We start from the raw sequence: 22,561 nt of genomic DNA, 5'->3' as shown, positions 1-22,561 counted from the left end.
AAGGTGGAAAAGTAGCAGGTTCTTACCAGTCCGATGCATTTTTTCAGGATACTCCAGACACTCATAGTGTTTCTGGAAAACATGGGCGCAGGTAACGACTTTCTGAAATGAAAGAAATGACTGGGAATGAATGAAGAGTTTCTGACACTTGGTGTTTCCTTGAAAGATCAGATTTTACACGTCAGGACGAACTGATGACCTAAAAACCATTTTCAATCATAAAACACCAACAACTTCCTGTAAGTTAAAACACATAATATTGTTTTCCACCGTCTGTGATGTTTCACTGAGAACTTTAAGCTTCAGTTCTCGGTCGTTGGTATCCAGACAAACATATTTCCAGAGATGACGGTGATACAGAAGCACAGATGAAGAAAGAGAAGACGATCGGTACCATCAGTATCTGATCTGACAGAGTCAGGGTTGTAGATAAACGGAGCATGTGGTCTGTCTGGTCTGTTCGCAGGGCAGGAGATACAGAAAAGCTCGTAACACGTGGATTAGAAAGGAGTTGGAAAGATAATAAGGCAATTCAGCCCAAATCTGACACGGTGTTCTGATGATTGTGGACAAAGAGACGAGAACAGAGGCCTGGACTACGACGCAGGATCGGATGTTGTCAAGGTAACTTCAGGTTTACCTCTGTGTTTTCAGTCCTACGATGGTGGTTCATTTGTCAGCAGGTAAATCACCATGGTAACTGATGCTGAACTCCTAACCTACCAGAGCAGGTTAACTTCAAAAACCGAAACCATTGAGTCATCATTCATACAGGATCCCGACGGGAACAAAATAGTTTGTAAATAAGTGATGAATAATAACGAGCAGGAGACATTTTTACAAATCAGTGGAATCGTTCCAGCGTGTGTCCGCTCTCTGTTTTAAGACAGAGCTTGCACGAAAAGTTTATCACTAAATAACTACATAATATCTTTTTATATCTTAATTTTAACTGAACAAACATCCTTTAATTTGACAATATTCCTGACTGTGTTGATGCTTTTCTTTTCTAGAGAAAAAGCCAAATGATTTTAATGTACGAGCCACAGAAAGGGCTCCTACCTTCTCCTCTTTCTTGTCGACATTTGAGGAGACGTATTAATATTTCACAGCTAGAACAGAACAGGTCTGACAGCGTGAGAAATATGCATCTTCATATTTCTTACTGACAGTCATGCCTGCACCGAGAACCCAGGGACTTCAGGGAATACGTACTACACATTATGAAAGGCAGTTGTTATGGTGATGAAACGGGCTCAAATTTTTCAGCTCGCAGCTCAGTCTTCCTCTTATTTGAAACGCTAAAATCACAGTGTACAGTAAACACGTATGTGTTAGAATAAATGTAAACACGTGTAAATGAAAGGTCAAATACAAGCTACTGATCAAGTGGCACTGAACCATAGTTAGAAGTTGTGACTACAGATGTATGTGTGTATGTATGTGTATAGGAATATTATTATATTATTTATTACTTAATTTACTTACTATACAATTTTTTGTTGTTTCTATATTTTTACTTACTTTTACTCAACTTAGTTGGATTCTTGTCTACAACCACTTCAACCTACATGCATAACTCAATATTTAAAGTGATGTTTTTTAATTTTTATTTATTCTTAATTCTACTGACACTGTTGTGTTATTTGGGGTGGGAGGGAGGGTCTTAATGAATGTTTGTTTAGTCAGTCAATTTAAAATGAACAAAAGCCAATAAACAACATATTGGAAAAAAGAAAGAAAAAATAAAGAGATGAAACGGTTCCTGGTTTCACGCTAAATAAAAAATGCCTGAATGTTGGTGTTACTGTTTACATTTTAATTATCACTAAAACTGTTTATTAGCGTGGTTAATTAATGTGGTTATTTTAACTCACGTCTCCCAAACGCATGCGCAGCAACAACGTGGGTTTGTTTTCAGTGGAAACATGGCATTACTGGAGATGTTTGTTTTTTTTGTTTTTTTTACACCAAAATGAGCAGGTTTTTATTTAAACACGTGTGTTGTGTTGTTATCATTTTAATGTTTAAATTCAAACAGTCACTTGGTGACTAGGTTTCAGTTTGTGCTTTATACTTTTTGAACATTTTAAGCACATTTAAACAATAATTATTCTGGTCACTATGATCCTGATATTAAGTTTCATCTCTAGTTGTGACTCCGCCCAGCAGATTGTACTGGATTCAGGAGCAGCTCCGAACACACGAACACAGGCTGCAGGTGGAATGTGGAGCAGGAATGCAGCAGTACCTGTGTTTCTTGATGCCGTTCTCCTGAGGCACTGATCCGTTGTCCTTCTGACTGCTGCCATCAAACACCAGCGCGTCTTTGAAACTGGCCTCCGACACCCCTTCGTACGACTCGTCAGAATCCAGGCCTGGAGGGGGGTGGGGGGCAAAAAGTGACATCAGGTCACAGTTGCAGGAAATCTCGTTCACCAGCATATTAAAAAGAAAGTGATAGTGATATTATAACAGAAAGTGATATTAAAAACTAGTCTTCTCATGACAGAGACTGTGATTTCACTAGCAGTTGATTTTGGATGACAGATCAGTGTTTTGTTTGCAACATTAGACAGTCACAGACAATGCAACACATTTGCATACTGCTTTGCATCAGTAACTTCTTGTCTGGGTTTGACTGGAATATTTTGTTGATTGCCTGAAACTTTTTTAGACTGACCAACCTTTTCATTGGCACAGCATCAAATCTGTTTAATTTAAGATCATGATACCAAGGTTCTGAGATACAATACATGCAGAATAAATAGTCAAAGTGGAGCCATATGAATTAAACCGTGGCATCTTGTTTGAGTATCTGCAATAGCTGCAAAGAAATTGGGCAAAAAAATTCACTGTTTATGTGATGTTGTCAATAAAAATAAAACTAAATTTAAAGCAATATCAATGGTAAAAAAAAAAAGAAAATAATAACGTATAAACAAGAATTAAGAGACCAAACTGAAAAAACAAAAAGCTACAACGAGTTAGAGAAAGATTCTGTCATATCAAGAGGACTGACCAGATTTCCTTCCTGTAAAAATCACACCAGTCACACACCTGTTGACCTACACCTGGGTGGTGACACCGCAGGTAAACTCTCAGAGCTGCAGGGTGGGGTTTTGGTGAACTCAAGGTGGGGCCTTAAACACAGCTTGAAATAGACCAAATGGTTTATTATCACTCTGTAAACACACCTTCACAGTATGACGCTGAACAGGTGCCAGGTGTGTATTCTTACCATGTGAAGTGAGTCACATTAGATTTTAATAAATGAAAGTCTAACGTGGAAAGAAGAACAGTGCGTTGACGATGGGAGGGGGGAGGGGCGGGGCATAACAACGTAAAAGAGAACTTATACTCGTAGTAAACAGTTATGATGACAGAGGAACGATACGAAAGTCATCCTCATAAGTAAAAGCAGCTCTATGGGATTCACTTTAATCACATGCGTTTGTAATTGGCTGATGTGTGGATATCAGAACCGTAGCAGTGGGGGGTGAATTCATTTAACTGCAATTATAGAAATAAAAAAAAAAAAAGAAGAAGAATAAATTCCCCTCTGCATTTCTTTATTTTTGTACAAAAGAGGCACGACTACAACCACACACACGACTATCATGACCTCTGACCTCTGAATTATTGAACTAATCATCAGGTTAGGTTCCATTAGACCGTGTTATTATGGAGGCAAAACAGGCCATTTAATCAAGAACGACACCTTTTAAAAAGAAGTTGAGTGGATGGATCAATCTGTTTCAAGTGGAACAGCTGCACATATTCTCTTGAAGCAGAAAGTTTCAGCTCGTACTTTTTGAGGATCTGCTGCTTTTCTTTTTTATTTTACTGGTCAAACACAACAGGGAGTTTGAAGTATAAAATTAAATTAAAAGATAATGAAGATTATCATCTATAATTTGATTTGTCTCTCTGAAGAAGATCCAGCACAGAAAAATCAGACGCAAAAAAATAACAAAACTGCAATTTTCAAAAATTCAAAATGTGAATTTAGGAAAAAGATTCACACACACACACACACACACACACACACACACACACACACACACACACACACACACACACACACACTCCCACCTGTGACGGCGTCGTAGAACTCATCCTCATTGTTCATCTTCTAGCGTCAAAGCTGACCAGTCGTTCAGGAAAGATGTTCAACTTCTAGCACATGTTCCTTTCCGTGACGGCCCCTCACAGTTCCTCTGGAGGGAGGCCTGTCGATCAAGGTCCCTCTGTAGTGTCACCACGGGAACGGCACAATGTTCGTTATCAATATACAGGGACTGACGTGATGGCGCTGCTGGTGATGTTGGACAGACGTCAGAGAGCTGATGTAACTTCAGAGTTCAGTTTGGGGTTCGTCGATGACTGAAGCAAATTTAGCAACCTGCACAAAAGAAAACATGTAAGTTTTTAGTTATGGAAACATAATCAAAATCACAACATGGCCAAGTGCAATATCCAAATCACAGCAGCTGCAGTTTTTGTGATGAAAGTAAAATGTGTCACGACATTTTTGTGCATTGTTAGCATTAGCATTGTTAGCACCATCAGTGTTGTGGTGCTACAGAGACGCCCCGACCTACAGATCATATTCTCCAGACGTTTGTTTGGTACAAGAACCAACAAAAATCACATCATCATCATTTTTATATTTCTTTCAGTTAAAATTAAAATGCAAAAACAACCATTTCAACTGAAGATGCAATTGCAAAGTGATTTTTTTTGCAGATCTACCAGCTCTAATTTACTCTCGATTAAAGAATGTAAACAAACAAAGCAAATTCTGAGGAAGTTACACAATGAAAAATCTTTTTATTAGTCATTAGTCCACATGTGAGTGATGATACTCAATATCTGAGCTAAAAAAAAGACACGTCTGCCTGGTCTAGAGACTCTGCCTCACAGCTATAACTGGGGAAGACGATCCGACCTCAGAGATCCGTATCAGGGCCGATCAAGGCATTTGATCAGTATCAGTTGTACTGAGCACAAACCTAAACCCGATCCCTTTGTTTTTGTCAGCTGTCACCCAGGTGTTGTAAACAGAGAGCACCATTTGCTCAACAGAATGAGTGAGTTCACTCAGGTAACTCAGGTACACACACCACACACAGGAGGATACTTTCAGAGAGACATTTCCTGGAGACAGCAGGAGGCCAGAGATTACAGAGCAGGTCATTGGACTCATCACTTCAGATGATCAGCTCATCATGGTGGTAGACAACACAGGTTTTCACAGACTTGTGCAGCTTTTGGAGCCACAGTTTCTTAATGCATTGCAGAGCTTTTCAATTGTCAGGCATATACACTGGATTGATTTTAATCATTTATATGTATTTGAAGTAGATATCGACCGATTATCAGCCTGGGCGATTATCCGTGGTAATTTTCAGCATTTTTCGATTATCGGTATCGTTATGTTTATTTAACCGATATCTGAGTAAACGTGTTACATTTTAAAAGGGGAGGGGTCAAACATTTTATTTGGTGATAATAATAATAATAAAAATAATAATATATGATAAAACTATTGAATTAAAGAGCATCTTCAGGTCACCAGGTGAATCAGTTCACAGGTGAGCGCAGCAACAAAATCAACCAACTAACTCCAGTCAGGCTCTTTGCAGTCTGTACATACACCTGATAATCACTAATATACACTCAGTGATCAGTTTATTAGGAACATTAAACTGATGGAGTCTGATACAGTCCTGCAGTAAATCCAACTGCTAGTCATGAGCCTGAATGTTATTTTTATGTTCTGATCATAAATCAACTAATTTCAACTTGATGACAAAAACATTTTTGTCATTTATGCAGGAAGCCTGATTCATGCTGAGAAGACTGTGTATTCCTTCACTTTAGTCACTTGCTGTTGTTACCGTCTCTCCATAGGCAGCAGCTGTAACAGTTCAGATGGCACAAAATGCTGAGGCTCATTCCAAGCCATCTAGGCTACCAGCTGAAAATCTGCTTAGTCTGGCTGAGCAACAAGCTTGTCTATCATGGCCCACTGAGTGCAAACAGAGAGTTTTCTAGTCCAGTAGTTACATAATCGGGACGCCACTGTCACAGGCATTCTGGGTCTTTGTTGCCTCCTGTTTGGTACATTGGCTCTTCAAAGTTTTATACTGGTGACCCAGAATCACCTCTGATTCTCCACTCCCAAAATAACAAGGTACATTTCAACAGTTATAGTTGGTTCTTTATGAGACCAGTCAGCATAATGAACAATCACTGAGTCTCAACCAGATTACTGCTGAGAAATACATTCTTTTTAGTTTAATTAGCGACAGGATGTACATTTATCACCTTAGCATTTGGCTAAGTTAGCTTTAAAAACATTAAATTTAGCCTTTCATTGAACCGGCCTTAACAATGTAATATCACAGTGCTGTGAACAGACAGGCTCCCTCCCCCCTCCTGCTGAATGTCAGATCGGATGATGATCAGTGAAGGTGGAACCAGGCCATAGTTCCAGGTTAATCCCTCGACACATTATACAGGGTGGAGTGACACTTACAGGTTAATGAGTTTGTCAATTAGTTGCCATTAAAACTCAAACAGCTTTCGGAAAGAAACACTTCACTGTGCTGTGAGCAGATCACACGAATCATGATTCTGTCTCTACAGATTCAATATCCATTAATAAATTCCAAAAAAAAAACAAACAAACAAACAAACAAACAAAAAACATAAAAATTTTTTCCTGACATCAGTTTTGCTTGTCGGTCTTAGCTCGGAGAAAAACGGAGCCGTGTCGGTTTCCGCCCAGATACTAGAGAGAAAGCGCAGTGAGAGCAATGGAGATGTAAAGGAAAAATTTATTCAACCTGCTCCATCTTCATCGAAGTGTTTGGGCACGTTTCAGCTTTTATAACCTCAAAGGTGTATAGATTGATTTCCAAAGGTCAATCATGCATTGAGTAACACGCAAGAAAATATTCCACCTTAAAAGATGCCGGTAGCTGCCGGTAGCGTCTGAGCTGCTCGGTGATTTAAATTGTTAATTAGTAAAGATGAAAAGACAGAAAACATCCTTTCATTCATCCTTCACACTAACAGTTTCTTTATCTGCTTACGCAGAAACATGACAGAGTCGGTCTGTTACACTTGGACAGCTTGCGACTGCTGGAGATGAAAGCTCACTTAGCTACGTTTTCATAGCCTAGCCTGTTAGCTTAGCTTCTCCTTTGAATGGATGTTTCCAGTGTGGCTTCACTTCCTCGACAAAAATCAGAAAATGAAATTCAAAACACGAACTACTTGTGTTCATTTACCTGCTGCTTAATGCTACGCTAACTAGCGCTAACAACCTGCTACGTCCATGGTATGGTCTAATATCACCGAGCTGGATGTTTGTCTGATGCTGCGTCACATTCTGATTAAACTGTCCGGCTCACAGCAGGAGTTTGACCCCAACACACAGAAAATATCAATACAGTTTTTAAAAAAAAATCTATTTCATCTTACACACCGTTTCCAAGGCATTAGTTTTCACTTAGGGAAAGTTTCTGTCTTCTTTCTTTTCAAACTTCAGTCAGTTCAAATATATTATTCCCTGACTCATTATATTTTTACATAAATGCAAAGTGGAAATCCAATTTCCAATAGTGTCCCTTCTCATCACAGCTTCTGTTGTTTACATTTAAGCCAATAATATACTTTGCATGCATATTTTTGCAAATTTAAAGATAGTGACCAGGGAAAAAAAGTTCATGTCGGAAATGAAATGTTACTGATCATCACTATTTCTACAGCTATTAAAGCAACCATCAGATGTTTCTCTTTTCTGATCATTTCTGAGCAACACACAGGGGTCAGCAGTGTTGGCAAAATACTGAATACTGCTGTTTTCTAGAGCTGTCAGCTGAGCATATTTTTACATACCTGCAGTGTGATTAAATCCCAAAAGACACAGCTAACAACTCTTTCTTTCCCTTCCTCTCACTCTGCTGTTTCCTGTTACCTTTGCCAGAGACAGGTAACGCCTTCAGCACACAGGTGAACTTTGTCCTCAGCGTCCACGATCGATAAGGTGGACAGGATGGATGACAAGCTGGTATTCAGTTGTTCTATGACCCAATTAAACATTCAGCCATGCAGTTTTTTTTGTTGTGGTTGGTGCCTATAATAAATAATTCTAAAATGAAAAGCTTTATGTTATAAAATATAAAATTATAGATTAAAAAACCTGTTTCTGACCGTCAGTTCTCACAAGCACGCATTTCAACAACAATCAAACAGAATAAAGAGGATCTCACTTTAAAAAGGGAGTTGACATCTTGTCAGTATATCAGGATATCCAGCCAAGAGATCTACACGACAAAGCTTGATATTTCCTGTGGTCTCGTAATCACATAAACCAGGGAACTCCCAAAAATTAAAAACCTCTACAAGAGCATTTTTAAATCGAGATTTAAAAAAAAAAAAAAAAAGGTCTGAAGATATACACACAGCTTTCCCAAACTACAGTCTGCTTCTGAAGGGCGAGTCAGTGGCTTGTGAACCAAAACATGACCAAGCCTTCGACTGTGATAACGCTTATCACGCATGTTTTTGTGCATCAGTGTTTTAGAACTCAATGTTCTGCCCTCACGACAATCTATATAAAACCAGAGGTCACTGTCACAAATATTCACTGACAAATTAACATTAATTTTTTTTCTCCTACAGTGTAACGCTCATCTAAGCTCCATCTGCAGCAGTGTGACTTTTGGTTTATTGTTTTCCCCTCACAAAAGGTAAAATGCTGTTTATATAGCGTATTATCATTGGCCTATTTGGTGAACACAGGTGTGGAAATGGACTGTTAATTATTATTTTCATTCTACAGGTATGTATTAAATAGTGTTAAAGGACTTTGAGACTGTTTGGATTTTTGAAATGTGAAATGTGTCTTTAAGAAGTGCCGGGTTACCGAGATGCGAGATGAGCAGCGTCATCCGGCGCACCGTGATGGAAGTGGATGCATGTTAATGAGCTCATCGTTAAGGCTACTTGCGGCTTCTGTTTTGCTCATGTATGATAAAATAGAGCGGCGTGGTGAGGTGGAAGTGTAGTAAGTTATTAAACTACGAGTCCTAGGACTTGTGTGGACCTGAGTTTTTGCCTCCTCTCCTTTGCTGCTTCTACCAAAACACACTTGACTTGAACTGTTAGAGCAGCCAGTGAAATGAAGGCAGGTATTAGATCCACACGTTATCAATACATACATGTAAATAAGGTGAATTGTTACCATAGTAATGATGATATTCTAGTATTCTGCTGTTAGTTTGACTTTTAAAATGTTGTATCACATCAGGGTAAGGTAAAAAACAAAACAAAAGAAGAAGCAGGTGAGGCTGTGCTGACACCGTTGTATAACAGAGAGCAAGTTACGTCTGTGAACGCAGCAAACACAGGTGAAAATCTCATTTGCATGGGTTATTACAGTCTCACCATCTTGCTCATCACATCACGATCATACTGCTGTAGAACTGTAGGAGCCATTCATACCAAGAATAATGACACTTCATTGAAGATTCGTTGTCATTTTTTTAAGATCTGAAACAGAAGACACCAACATCTGCTGCACGTGAAACTCAATACATACATCAATATATCGAAATATAATCACAATATGGCCAAGTGCAATACAACATGTTTGTTTGGTACAAGACCAACAAAAATCACATCATCATCACAGTGTTTCCTCTAGGATTTTTTTCAGCAGTGGGGGCATGCTATGGGGGGGGGGTAAGAGTCAGTGGCAAAGTTTGCACCCAGGCTCATCTCTCCGCTGCTGTGCTCTGCTCTCCTCCACTTTGTTTAACAACTCCTCCCTGTCTAATGTTACTTGTCTAATAAGATTACATTAAAAGTGTGAGTAACGTAACGCTAACAGCGTTCTATAGTTTACACTCACATCACATCTGATTACAAGTGTGAACATTAAAATACTATTTTTTACCTAACCATCATCATTTACGAGTCAGTAAAAGGCTTATGATGCTACCTGACTAGCGTCTTCTTCATCTGTTGTCTTTCTCTTCTTAGAGAAGTATCTGAACAAGCTCATCTGAAAATGCAGTCAGCAGTTAATACATAATGACGTGTAGATATTAGCTTAATGCTATCAATTAGTTTACCCTAAGATAACGTCACTGAGTTGGCTAATAAGTCTACCTTTTCTCCGGTTATTCGCTACCTTATTCCTCACGACTACACTTCTCTGACTCTCACCTGGTGCCTGACGTGACGTCACTTTCAAGGCCGCGCTCTCGCGAGTAATTAACTCCAATAGGATAGGATAGGATAGGATCCTCCAACCAACACCAGGAATGGCGGCCTGCTGTGGTTGTAAAGCTCCATTTATTGATTACAGTTGTCCAATTCTCCATGTGAGGAAACCCCCTTCATGCAGCTTGTCATTGATTTGACTGTGTTGAAACAATCTGATCTCATAACATGCTGCTTCCAGCTATCAGACAAAACCAAGTCTGGGAGTCACCAGACAGTTTTGTCTTAAGCAACATGATGCATCACGCTACACCACAAAGTCCCTGCAGTGATGAACACGACACCGATCCAAACTCCACACTCACATCTCACACTGCTCTCAGTTCACAGCCCGTTAAAAACGCACACACTGCTGAAGCTGGTGTGTCAAAGAGAAGAAATGCAGATCATACGGAAATTCCTTTTGATTATGTGGTAAAAAAAAAAAAAAAAAAAAAACGTATGACGACCACCAGTTAAACTACAGCCCTCAGGCAGCGCTTGGCCTTTCTGAGATGTTTAAACAGATTCGGCTGTTTTAAGTGTTTCTGGAGCAGAGCTGAGGAGGAACACTCAACACGAGGAGCTCAACAATCAGGTTTGCATGTTTGAAAAGAGAAAGGAGCGAAGGACCAGCGTGATGACTGGCAAAGATGTTAATCTCAATTAGTCTGATGAATGTTATAGTCTTGATTAATATAAATCATTCCTCTTTTATAATTTGTAGAAGAAATGTTTCTTTGCATCTCCCTGAAAGCGAGACTGTTTTGCACTGAATTGCATTTTAAATCCATGTTTGTATTTTGTATTGAGTAATTTATGGTTTTAATCAACTCGTTTCTCCTCCATAAGTGTGCAGAAGAAGTAAGTAAATTCTCACACACACACACACATTCACAGGAGTGAGAGAGAGAGAGAGAGAGCGAGCCTCCTGATTGGCTGCAACAGGCTCTCAGATCATATCGCTCTCTGTTTCTCAGACGCCCGTGAGCTGTTACGTAACCATGACAGACATGGCACCATGAACACACCACAGACACTTCCATACTTGGACAGTAGCGTATCACAACTAACCCCAATCTGAGGCTCTGAAACTCTTTTATTCTATTAGATACAAATACAAATACAGAAAAACATGTGTCTGACATGTCAGAGATAAAGAAGAAATAACAGTTAAAAGTTGAACGCAGCCTCACCTCGGGAATAGTAACTTTTCTTTTACGTTGGGGTTTCTTACATAAAAACACAAATTTGCTGACAACAGCCTGACCTTGTTAATGGCTAATCTAATTTTATAAAACTTTTTTTCTGCCAAGAACAAACGAAAGATGCTTAAAATTATGTGTCTTCAATGTAACATAAAGTCCAGTATCACAGTTTCAGTTCAAGCCAAAATAACACAAAATATAATTAAATACCACCTTTCAAATGTAAAGATTACATGACAAACTTTTGGTTAAAGTTTGTTCCTAAAAGACAAAATGAGGAGCTGAAACTAATCCTTAAATTTGAGATGATTTTTTTTTTTTTTTTTTTTTAAACACTGCAGTTTTTGTATATTCTAACACCACAAATGGTTTTCATTTGTTTCTGAAACAAGAGCAACTTTAGTTTTGTACTGCATGTGTTTACAAAAGAATTGAAGAGTGAAAAACTCATTGGATGTTAAAATGATCACATATTTCCACACTAGAGATTTGTCTGAAGTAATTATTAAAAACAATAATGATAACAGAACAGACAACAGCACCGGTCATGCTAAAGAAACAAAGCATGGGTAAGTGCTCAATGATTTTAGAGCTCAACTTCCACATATGTAGGAGATGAGTGACTGTTTCCTGTCATGTTTAATATATTCACTCATTCATCAGACCCATTCATCTAGATAAACGTCCAGATAAACAGATAGCTGTATTAGCATATTAGCATTTCACATTAATATTAAGGCTTCTGAGGCTGTACTGACTCCGTTAGGTCTCACCTGTTCATTCTGCCTTCTCAAAACAAACTGGTCGCACCAAACCAAAGCAGTGAAGCAACCAATAATCTGATAATCTGATTGATCAGTCAGAACCTCAAAGACAAACCTACCGATGTGACTGTTCCACTCAGGTCCAGCCTGACGTCTCCCTGCGCTGTCCTCTGATGTCTGACCAAAACATCCAGAGACGGACGGAGAGAGAGACAAGAAGAAAGAAACTAAGAGCCGAGAGCTGTTGCCATGTGAGACGGAGCCCAGTACTGATACAGCACACACACACACCTCTTTCTTTCTCCTTACACACACACACACACACACACACACACACACACACACACACACACACACACACACACACACCTCAATAGGTAGCTCACCTATGACTGCAGACTGTGAAACTCATACCACAAGTCAATTTCACACACACACTGAAGATGAACGGAGAGCAGAAGCTGTGAAACTGACCAAACCAACCTCTAACGTCACCAACGACAAAAACAACAATCAGCGGGTAAAGTAGGAGAGTATAATATTATATGTTGTAATATGTTTAATTTAACAAGCAAATGAGACAAAAAGCAACCGTTTTGGTTTTCAGTGAAAAAGTATTCAACTCTCCTACGCTCCTGAAAGCGGCGGCCCTCAACATCGTCTTAACGCTTCTTAGCTGTGGCCATGACTGCTAGCTAGCGGCAAATGTCTGTTGCCCTTTTTACAGTCTACAGTTTTATGAAAACATTAGTTCCACCTCCGTTTTAGAGATTTCTACAAACTGAAGGAAAGTGAAGTGAACGGGAAAAACACAGTGAACAACTCAACCTTTGGCTTTGTCTTCTTTTGGCCAAATGCAATATCCAAATCACAGGAGCTGCAATTTTCTTCATGAAGGTAAAATGTGTCAAAACATTGTTGTGCATTGTTAGCATTAGCATTGTTAGCACCATAAGTGTTGTGGTGCTACAGAGACGCCGCGACCTACAAATCATATTCTCCAGATGCAAAAGAAACATGTTTGTTTGGTACAGGAACCATCAAAAATCACATCCTCATCATTTTTATATTTTTTTCCAGTGAAAATGAAAAAAACGATCATTCCAACTGAAATCACAATACCTGCCAAAATAATAGCAATATAATTTTTTTTTGCATATCGCGCAGCTCTAGTCTGGAGCAGACAGTATAGGTGTCAAAATGAACTGTGCTTTGTTGACCAGAATCCTTACACTTAACTCTTGTCTCGCCAACATTTTAGTGCATAACCTAAGACGAGGAGGATAATTCAGTTTTCATTTTTCATTGTTACGTTTTCGACAGATTTTGCAGAGACCGTGTTTCACCTGATTAACTTCCACCAAGCTTGTGTTTTAGGTTACAGCTGGAGAATTAAGGTTAGAGGATGGAGGGAAGGGGTTTGATGTGCCGGTCCCAGGGAAGGAGGCAGGATGTGAACGCAGTCTGAGAGGCGGCATGAGGAAAAAGAAGCACAGACAGGCCACTGTGTCAGAGGGAGTCCAACACAGAGCGGCATTCTGCTGTGGGTACTGTCTGAGCACTCATCTGTGCATGGGAGAAAATGAGGAGCAGGGAGGAGAGAGGAGGTGAAATATGAGAGTTATGAGGTTATGTTAAAAACAGAACTGTGCCCAAGTTACTGCCACCTTCTTCATGTTTACTATAAATGTAGAAAAGCTAAAGTAATACCATTCAAATTATAATTTATTTCTTCTTTTATAATTCATTCATATTATTTCCGGCCATGGTGATGATGGGTCATATCAAGAAATATCATATACAAAGCAGTAAAAGCTGTGGAGTCATTTTATCCCTGTTTCCATCATGAAAAAATATCCTGAATTTGTGGGGAAAAAAACTTAATAAGCAGTAAACCAAACAACTGATTCAAACTGTATCATAGCAATATATATAAAGTAAATAGAGCTCTACTTATTTTCATGAGATGCTATTTTAAAACCTCCTGTCCTGTATATTATCTGTGGTAGCACACAACAGCGCTGAGCGAGGGTAGAAATGAAAGTGTAGCACATATCACAAGATCATTACACATCACACCATCCGCTGCAGCTGAAACAAGTGATAAATGACCCTCCTGCATCTTTTGTTTCTCTTCACACTAATGGAAAAAAAAAAAAAAAAAAAAAAAACAAGGGAGAAAATAAAGACAACACAAACATTTTTACCATTTCTCAGTAAAACACGCAACCTCCACATTGCACCAGATGTTCAGCCTTGGATGAAGACATCGGCCCAGGAAGTAAATCACAAGAGGGATACACACACACACACACACACACACACACACACACACACACACACACACACACAAATTCCCATCTACCGATCATGTCCTTTTAATGAAAATCAGCTGATAATGATCGGTGGCTGATCAATCGGGGCATCCCTACTTTTTGTGGTCCTTTTATCAGGTTATGCTGACGCCTATCGGAGGTCCCAGTTCACTACAAAGCTGAGCAGACTGACTAACAGCTAAACTGGCTGCTATAACAAAACACAAAAAATTATCGATATCGGCGGATCGCACTCATAGATGATCGTATTGGTACCGGCAGCAAAAAAAAGTGATTGGGGCATCCCTAGTAACTACTTCCCCATCTGTGTCCTGACAACTGACAAAACAACGAGACTTTGACAGACTATATGTAAGTCAAGTCCTTTGTCTCTCAAGCTCAAGTCATCAAGACTAATCATAGATGAAGAATCTTTGCAGAGGATATCTGCAAGAGGATAAACCTAATCTCCATCCAGAGGACTGAGTCTCTGCTCCTTACTGAAGTGATGAGTCTGCCCTCTTCATGTTCCTCCTCCTCTTATTAAAACCCTCTGGGAACAAAAAAAAGTCTCAACTCATTCTGAGCAGGATTGCTGAGCACAGTGTCACACGGTCAGCGTAGTGTGAGTCAGCATGTTCCTGCGACACCTGCGAGGAGGTAAAACCTGTTCAGAGGACTCTTCATCTCACAGGAGGTTTATAGATAGAAAGGCTGCGACGAATCTTCCCTCGAAACTTCTTTAATGTGTCCACAAACAGAAACACAAACAGTGACACTCCTGAGTAAAGCGCGTATAAAACACAAACCCAAGTTTGTGATCAACATTGTTCACGACTGGTTCAACTGGGAAAATCTGGTTGAGCTGGATTTTTGCGTGTGTGCTGTGGTCATCACGCTGAAGATAGCTATTGTATAGGAATGGATTTATGATTACCTGCCATGACAACAGGGCTGATACTGTTTCCGCCTTGTGAACCTGTGTGTGTGTGTGTGTGTGTGTGTGTGTGTGTGTGTGTGTGTGTGTGTGTGTGTGTGTGTGTGTGTGTGTGTGTTTGAAAGGTCAAAATGAAGGCCGAGCTGGAAGCTGGGTGTGGTCCAACCCATGAGTACTCATAGAATAATGTAGTAATGACCATCATGGGTATGAACGTCGACAGTTGGTATCTCAGTTCATTTTAAGATTTAACCTGTTTGAGGTAGAAACTAGAGCTGCACGATTAATCAAAGGGTTAGTTGTGGAGTGTTGATTACAATTTTTTCTTCCAACGATTAAGAAAACAAGATAATGGAGATAAAATGATTATAATAGCGCATTCCGTTTTTCAACAATTTTCACACACACATCAAAACCTCCCCCCCATACACTTCCTGGTTATATTTCAGCGTACATTAGAATTGTACTATATATATATATATATGTGTGTATATATATATATATATATATAAAATATAAAAAAATTTAAAAAACAAATAAAAAAAGATGATATAGATCATCTCATTTTTTAAAAATTAGTTTTTCCATTGACATGTATTAAAAGTTTTTTTTAAGTTAAGTAAATGTTTGATGTTTCTAAGTCAAAGAGTAATCCTATTGAATAAATAATCATGATCTCAATATTGATAAAAAATAATCCTGATTATGATTTTTGCCATAATCGAGCAGCTCGAGCAGAAACGCACCTGTCAAAAAGACTAATCAGGTGTGCAAGAGATTTCTGATGACCTCAGATTTAACCTGGTGACTGCAGGACCGAGACATTAAATTAATAAGTCGCACATTATCAGGATAATACTTTAATTTTGAATGGTATCAAAACAGACTATGTTTACATAATTTCAGTTTGTGTAACAGATGAGAAAATAATTTGTGGTCTTGTTACTGAAAAGGTGAACAATACTGAGAACCTTCCTCAGGGGGCTGACTGACCTGTGTTTTCTGATTTTATCTTTGCTATGAGTAAACACTGGAGAAGAAAACAAGAACCACACCAAGCCGACCAATCACACTTCAACCCTGACACATAGTTACAAATTAAGTAATTAAGGAAGAGCGCATCAGTTGCAGCTACAAAGCCTCCACAGTCACAGTCACAGACAGGAATTACACAATATTATATTGGCCGAGTGAACCTTTAATGTATGTACAAAAAAACAAGCAGAGCTGCATCTAAACCAGGGTCGGAAATGACTCAACACGCCAAACAGATCTTTGGCAGAGAATCAGAGAATTAAAAGATCATTTTTTAAATTATCGTGATTGCACAATCTGACAAATATAAACAGGAAAATAGTAATAGATCAATATCTTTATTACTTATTTATTATCATCCAGCAGCGTGCTGATATAATGGTGCATCTGTAGCAGGCTTGTTCTGGTCCCTGCTGACCAGCGTGCACTCCCTATGACCATGAGGCAAACAAAGCAGAGCAAAACAATACAAAGGCCTGTGCATCAGACAGGCTTCTGATTGGCTACCTGCTCTCTGTTATAAATTATACATAGAGTATTGTTTCTCTGTTGCCTGGATGGTTGCCTGGACTAGTGTTGGCTCAAACTTTGCCTTATCCCCATGTGGCAACTGACACATTGCAGATAAAAGAGGCACAAAAAGATACGATCAACTGTGCAACTGCAAAAGTGCTTGAGAAACCTATTAGCATCTGTTTACCAGCCCGTGTTAGGTCAGCCAAAAACATACATTTCACTAATTCATGTCTCTACTTGTGTTGCATTTTCCTTTAGCATGTCTTGGTCCTGCCCCTACTGCGACATTCGTCTCAGCTGTGTTGAAACCTGGCTTTTAGTACATGCCTTACAAAATCTTTTTCCTGTTCTCTTAAATCTAACCACAGACCTCGAAAAATAGATTGCAGAATTGAAAAATCTCTTGAAGGTGTTCACCACTACATCAACAAACATGGAAATCTCTTATCTGTGCACAACTGCCTCACTCTACAATGTGAGACCATCAGCATAGCAACAAACTAATTAAAGCACCTTTGGGAGGAAGACACGTAACAAAATGACATGGAGCTGGCCATTCTCTGTGGAGCTGTAATACCAGGGAGAACAGCATGATGTCTCATGTAACGCAGGAATAAAATCTGCAAGTGTCTTCCTTCGAAAACCTGTAGACACCTTGTAATTTTAAAAAAAGAATGCAAACTGTAATTTCTTTAGGACTGAAAGTTAAATTTTAGTAAAGTTCAGTACTTCGCATAACTGATGCATTCACTGTATTGTGTGCCCTTTTAATGGTAAGGGGATAAAGTCTCTCAATCCTCAGTATCAGTGCCTCACACATTGTTGCCTGTTGTTGTAATGGTGGTAGTCAAAACATTTTTTAAATGACTAAACAACGGGATAATGGTATGTGTCTACACAGACTCTCAATCTTAGTGTAAGCACTTTTTTTTCTGGCATCATCACTGTTAGAGGCCAGTTGATGCAGCAGTGCAGCAGCAGTGCCTCTGAGGGGATATGTATGTCAGGGAGCGCAGATAAACAGCCTGCTGTGTCAGTGCAAACCTTCGTGTCAATGACCTCCAGTGCACCAACTTTTAAAGACAAAAGCTTTTAGTTTAGTCTCTCTCCTCCGAGTCAGATGTAAATGTGGATGGAGCCGGTGAGAAGCGAAACAGGCAGGGGAACATTCCCAATGTTTGCCCAATTTTGTTCAACGCGATAGGAGGTGACTTTAACCTACACCTTGCTTGAGATAAGTGCTGCTGCTGGAGATCCAGTTTTACAAATCTCTTGCTATAGGGAATCTCACGGGTTTCACACACTATTCTATGCACATATTTTTCTTTTCTGACTTTAGCTGTCTTACATACATTTCACCGTAGGCAATTTTGAACTAACAGTCGTACCCTTGTTATACCAGATAACTTACTACTATTGCTAAAAGACTAACAGTAATTAAAAATTATTATACAAAATATATCACTTAAGCTGTTGTTGATAAATGATTCACTTACAACTTAACATCACACTACATAACTGTTAGCTAAGTGCCAATAAGGAGAACCCATCCCAATATGCTACCGTCAACTGTTTGCTTGCTAACATTAGCGCGTACAGTCTAGCAGTTAATGTAGCTTGACAAATTAAAACTTAATTTACCTCTCCGACGTTTTAAAATGAGAGCAAGGTAAGTAAATAAACATACTAGGAACTGTTTATCCTTGACAACAACACACCAAGCTGACGGTCCCAACTCTGACAGGACGCCAGGGAGCTTTTTGACAGCTAGCATTAACGTTAGCGGGCGGGCTAAACAAAAAAATAAAGATGGCTAACTAGCACAGCTAGCTACCTTCCTTGTACACAAAACGCAAAGCTATATTGCAGCCGTGAAAACACAACAGGAGACCGTAGACAGAGCGGTAAAATGTCCACCATCTTACCTCGGCGATGCGTGCTGGGTGAATGTTTTGACAAGTCCAGAGAGATGAGCAGTAATTTACTGTGTAGCCTGGGATTGACACAGAAGCGGAAGTCGCAGCAGTGGGGGCGTGACTAGATTAATGATAGACATGGTCCGCAGCCAATCAGATTTTACACACGGAACGCTTGGCCAATCACAACACTGGTAGTAAATACTGGATAAAGTCGACCGATTTGCAATACTACCCTTAGCTAGACATGTTTTGGCTTTATTGTTTCATGTTATGCTATACATCTTTGCCATTTTGACATAATGAATTACACAATAGGTGTTTTTCATATTTTTATTATTATCATCAATTACTGACTCAAAAACGATGGATATATGTTGATGGATTGAAATGAATATATGTCTGGATTTGTCAAATGCGATCACTTTTAGTTTTAGTTTTAATGGTGATCGTGCACGTTTGTGCGGCCAACATAAAGTCAGGTGGATTGTGAAACACAGGTGGCAACTGAGCACCACACCCTAATGGTTTCATATTCCAGACGTCTCCTCATTATCTCTTCAAGTAGATTAACTGAACATGATGAGAATGACTGGAATTATGTCTCTGCACTTGATGTGGATGTTTCATGTCAGCAGCTGATGATGAGGGGGATAACAGTAAAAAAAAAAAAAACGATAAATATGAGATTATAATAAAGTTGTTAACATTTGCATATTTTTTGAATCTCTATATCATAATCAGGTAATTTTCTGGGTGTGTGAAAACATCAAGAGGTGATGTTTTATTATGTTTATATTTTCGAAAAGAAAACCATGAAGTAATTCTAATTAAAAAGCCTTTGCATAGTTGGTGTTCATTTCAAGCCCAGTTTATGAGACATCAGCGTGGCTAGAGTATATTATCTCCCCCATCAATAATGGAGTCCTTCAGACATTGATATGTTAGATACAGCTGACTGCCTGCTTAGAGACTAACACAGGCATGACAAAGAATCAGGCATATGGTCTACATCGGCAGTAAATCCAATACACTTGTCCACGTGTCCTTGTGTGTGTGTGTGTGTGTTAGTACGTTGGGTTTGTGTGTGTTGATTTGTCATGTTGTATGAATAAATGCATCTTTATCATCTTCTGATATAAAACAATAGTGTTCCAGCTTATAATCAGTTTCATAAAGGCTTTCAATGTGTTGCTCTAAACACTTCCTTGTCACGCGTACATCTTTGTTGAGAAAACTCATTAGCTCCACATAAAGTGAAGCATTTCTGGTTTGTTTGTTGGCAATAAACAAAAGAGAAACTTAAGCATGAGTGGGAGCCATTTTGTCTGAACACTGAACAAACCATCAACTGAAAACATAAAAGCCTAAAGTTTTTCCTTGCTGTATAACCTCAATCTCTACATGACTGCACACAGAAAAGTTTAATCTCCAATAATGATTTGCTGTTGCTGTTGTTATTGTAGGCGGCAGCAGACAGACAAGCAGTGTATTTCCTTTCCCACCATTACATAACAGCCACGATGGTGTGATGAGAAGAAAAGAAAAGAGAACAGAGGGTAGGATGAGAGAGAACAGGAGAGGAGGAGGGAACAGACAGAGCAGAAGAGAAAATGGTCTCTATTCAGCCTCACAGTGGGACGCTTAGTCCTGCTTATACACAACACACACACACACACACACACACACACACACACAAAGGCACAGTCATGTACTGTACATACAGATGCTCAGACCAGCGTACATAATACACAAACATGCAAACTAGTAATGTGCTAATAGTGGTGAAGGCCATTTGAAAAGTATCCCAACACACAGGCTAAACACAGGCTAAAAGGAGGGTCAACAGTGCTGCCACTGTGTACACACACACACACACACACACACACACACACACACACACACACTGTTTTGTGAGAGCTGTTAATGACACTTGTTCTCATCTTTTAATTCCTGAAAGATTCCTGAAGCAAAACAAAACAAAAAATCTCTGCTTTTATATGGAATCAGTTTAAAAACAGCATCATCAAGTAAAAGCCCTGCCACTCATCATCAATCTCTGCACTTGAATAATTTGAATAGTTTACTTCCTGTTTGCTGCCAAATTGCCTTTCAACATAAAATCACTTCAGGTCAAGCAAATGTGGCAAACAGGCCTTCTCTTCCTCATGTGTTGTTGTTGTGTTGTTGTTCTCCTGCCACACTGTCGCTCCTCTGTTCACCACTAGATGGAGGCAGAAGATAGAGAAACTTTGTTCCCATGAGTCCGTCTGTTTCTACTCTCCCATTGCCATGTGGAACTGAACCTGCTTAACTTCTATTTTATTTGTTAATGTCCCCTAATAGTCTTCATAATCCTTCCTAATATAAACTGGTTGTGATGCAATATGGGCATAAAACACCACACCTACAATGTGTACATACAGTGTGTAGGTATTTAATTATTAGCATGAATATAACATAATGAAATATAAATAAAAGCATGTGTTCGGTAAATATAATTTACAATACATAAAAAACATAAATGATAAGTGAAATTTCCTAAAACTGATGAATGATTTATGTGACTTTTCAACACTATATGATGTGCAAATGTACATGATGTTCAGAGTAACAACTCCACAGCCAAACATGTGTAAACGATGTAGTATAAAAGCTCTTCAATAAAATATTAAATTATTCTTAGATAATAAAGATACTTGTAGTGGAAGAACTATTTAGATCTTTTACATAATTAAAAGTAGCAGTGGGACGGTGTAGAAACACTTTGTAGAAATTGCACGTAATGCTAATTTAATCTTTTTTATATACTGCTGTAACTTAATCTATAATAATGCATCATGATTTATTGCTACAATAAGTGCTACTGTTGAATATATTTGGCATTAATGATCTGAGTCTACAGAGCAGTTAGTAAATCTGTCAGATAAACATAGAGCAGTAATTAGTACAACATCTCCCACTGACACGTAGAAGTCGCTGAAGTAGAAGTATAAAGTTGTATGGAATATTCAAAGTGCACGTACGTCATATTTGTACTGAAGTGCAGTACTTATGTAAATGTACTTAGATATTTTCCACCACTGCAAAATATAAGGGAAAAAGAATAGGGTCAATGGTTAGAGTTTGTGTTTGTAATTTATTCATTTATTCAATTTCCTTGGAAATGCAGGAAATACTGAAAAACAAATTCCAGTAAAATCATATTTTTAAACAGAACAGATGTGCTGGTTTTCCACAGCTGTAGAACACTGCACATGTCCTACCTCTTAAAGTCACATTATCTTTTTGAGCGCTCCGTTCCCAACATCACTTATGAAACACTGCCCTCTGGTGGTCATAGGAATTGAATGTCTTGCTTAGGGACTCTTCAGCAGGGAGAGGAGGCTTTGATCTGCCTCTGAATAAAAGATGATGTTTCATATATCTGGGTCTGGAACCAGGATAAAGAACCCGCTGAATGTTGATTCAATAAGAATATGATAGGAACATGGAACCACTCACACACGGACACACACTGCACACTTGTGAAGCCGTAAACAGTATCAGCAGGAGGTCTGTGATTTGATATCATTATATATAGGCCATC

General features: G+C 38.9%; 1 protein-coding gene across 2 annotated transcripts in view; it reads right to left on the bottom strand.

Moving 5' to 3' along the window:
- Positions 1-19,088, bottom strand: part of LOC111651604 (oxysterol-binding protein-related protein 2-like) — a 28,252-nt gene extending 9,164 nt beyond the window's left edge. Inside the window, exons 1-4 of one of the 2 annotated variants that reach the window (XM_023401598.2) lie at positions 18,982-19,088; positions 4,096-4,405; positions 2,252-2,378; positions 27-102 (exon numbers count right to left, since the gene is read on the bottom strand). In XM_023401598.2, the coding sequence (XP_023257366.1) occupies positions 27-102; positions 2,252-2,378; positions 4,096-4,132 (240 nt within the window). In that variant the 5' untranslated portion in view covers positions 4,133-4,405; positions 18,982-19,088. Of the gene's footprint in view, positions 1-26; positions 103-2,251; positions 2,379-4,095; positions 4,406-7,911; positions 7,982-18,981 lie in introns of those variants that run through there. The other variant, XM_023401599.2, reaches the window with a different exon arrangement.
- Positions 19,089-22,561: the final 3,473 nt, after the last annotated feature.

The sequence above is a fragment of the Seriola lalandi genome, unplaced genomic scaffold, assembly GCF_002814215.2.
Source record: "Seriola lalandi dorsalis isolate HSWRI2012SDOR001 ecotype SW California unplaced genomic scaffold, Sedor1 jcf7180002053703, whole genome shotgun sequence".
Lineage (NCBI taxonomy): Eukaryota > Metazoa > Chordata > Actinopteri > Carangiformes > Carangidae > Seriola > Seriola lalandi.
The sequence above is the reverse complement of the archived record's forward strand: the minus strand, read 5'-3'. Positions and strand labels throughout refer to the sequence as shown.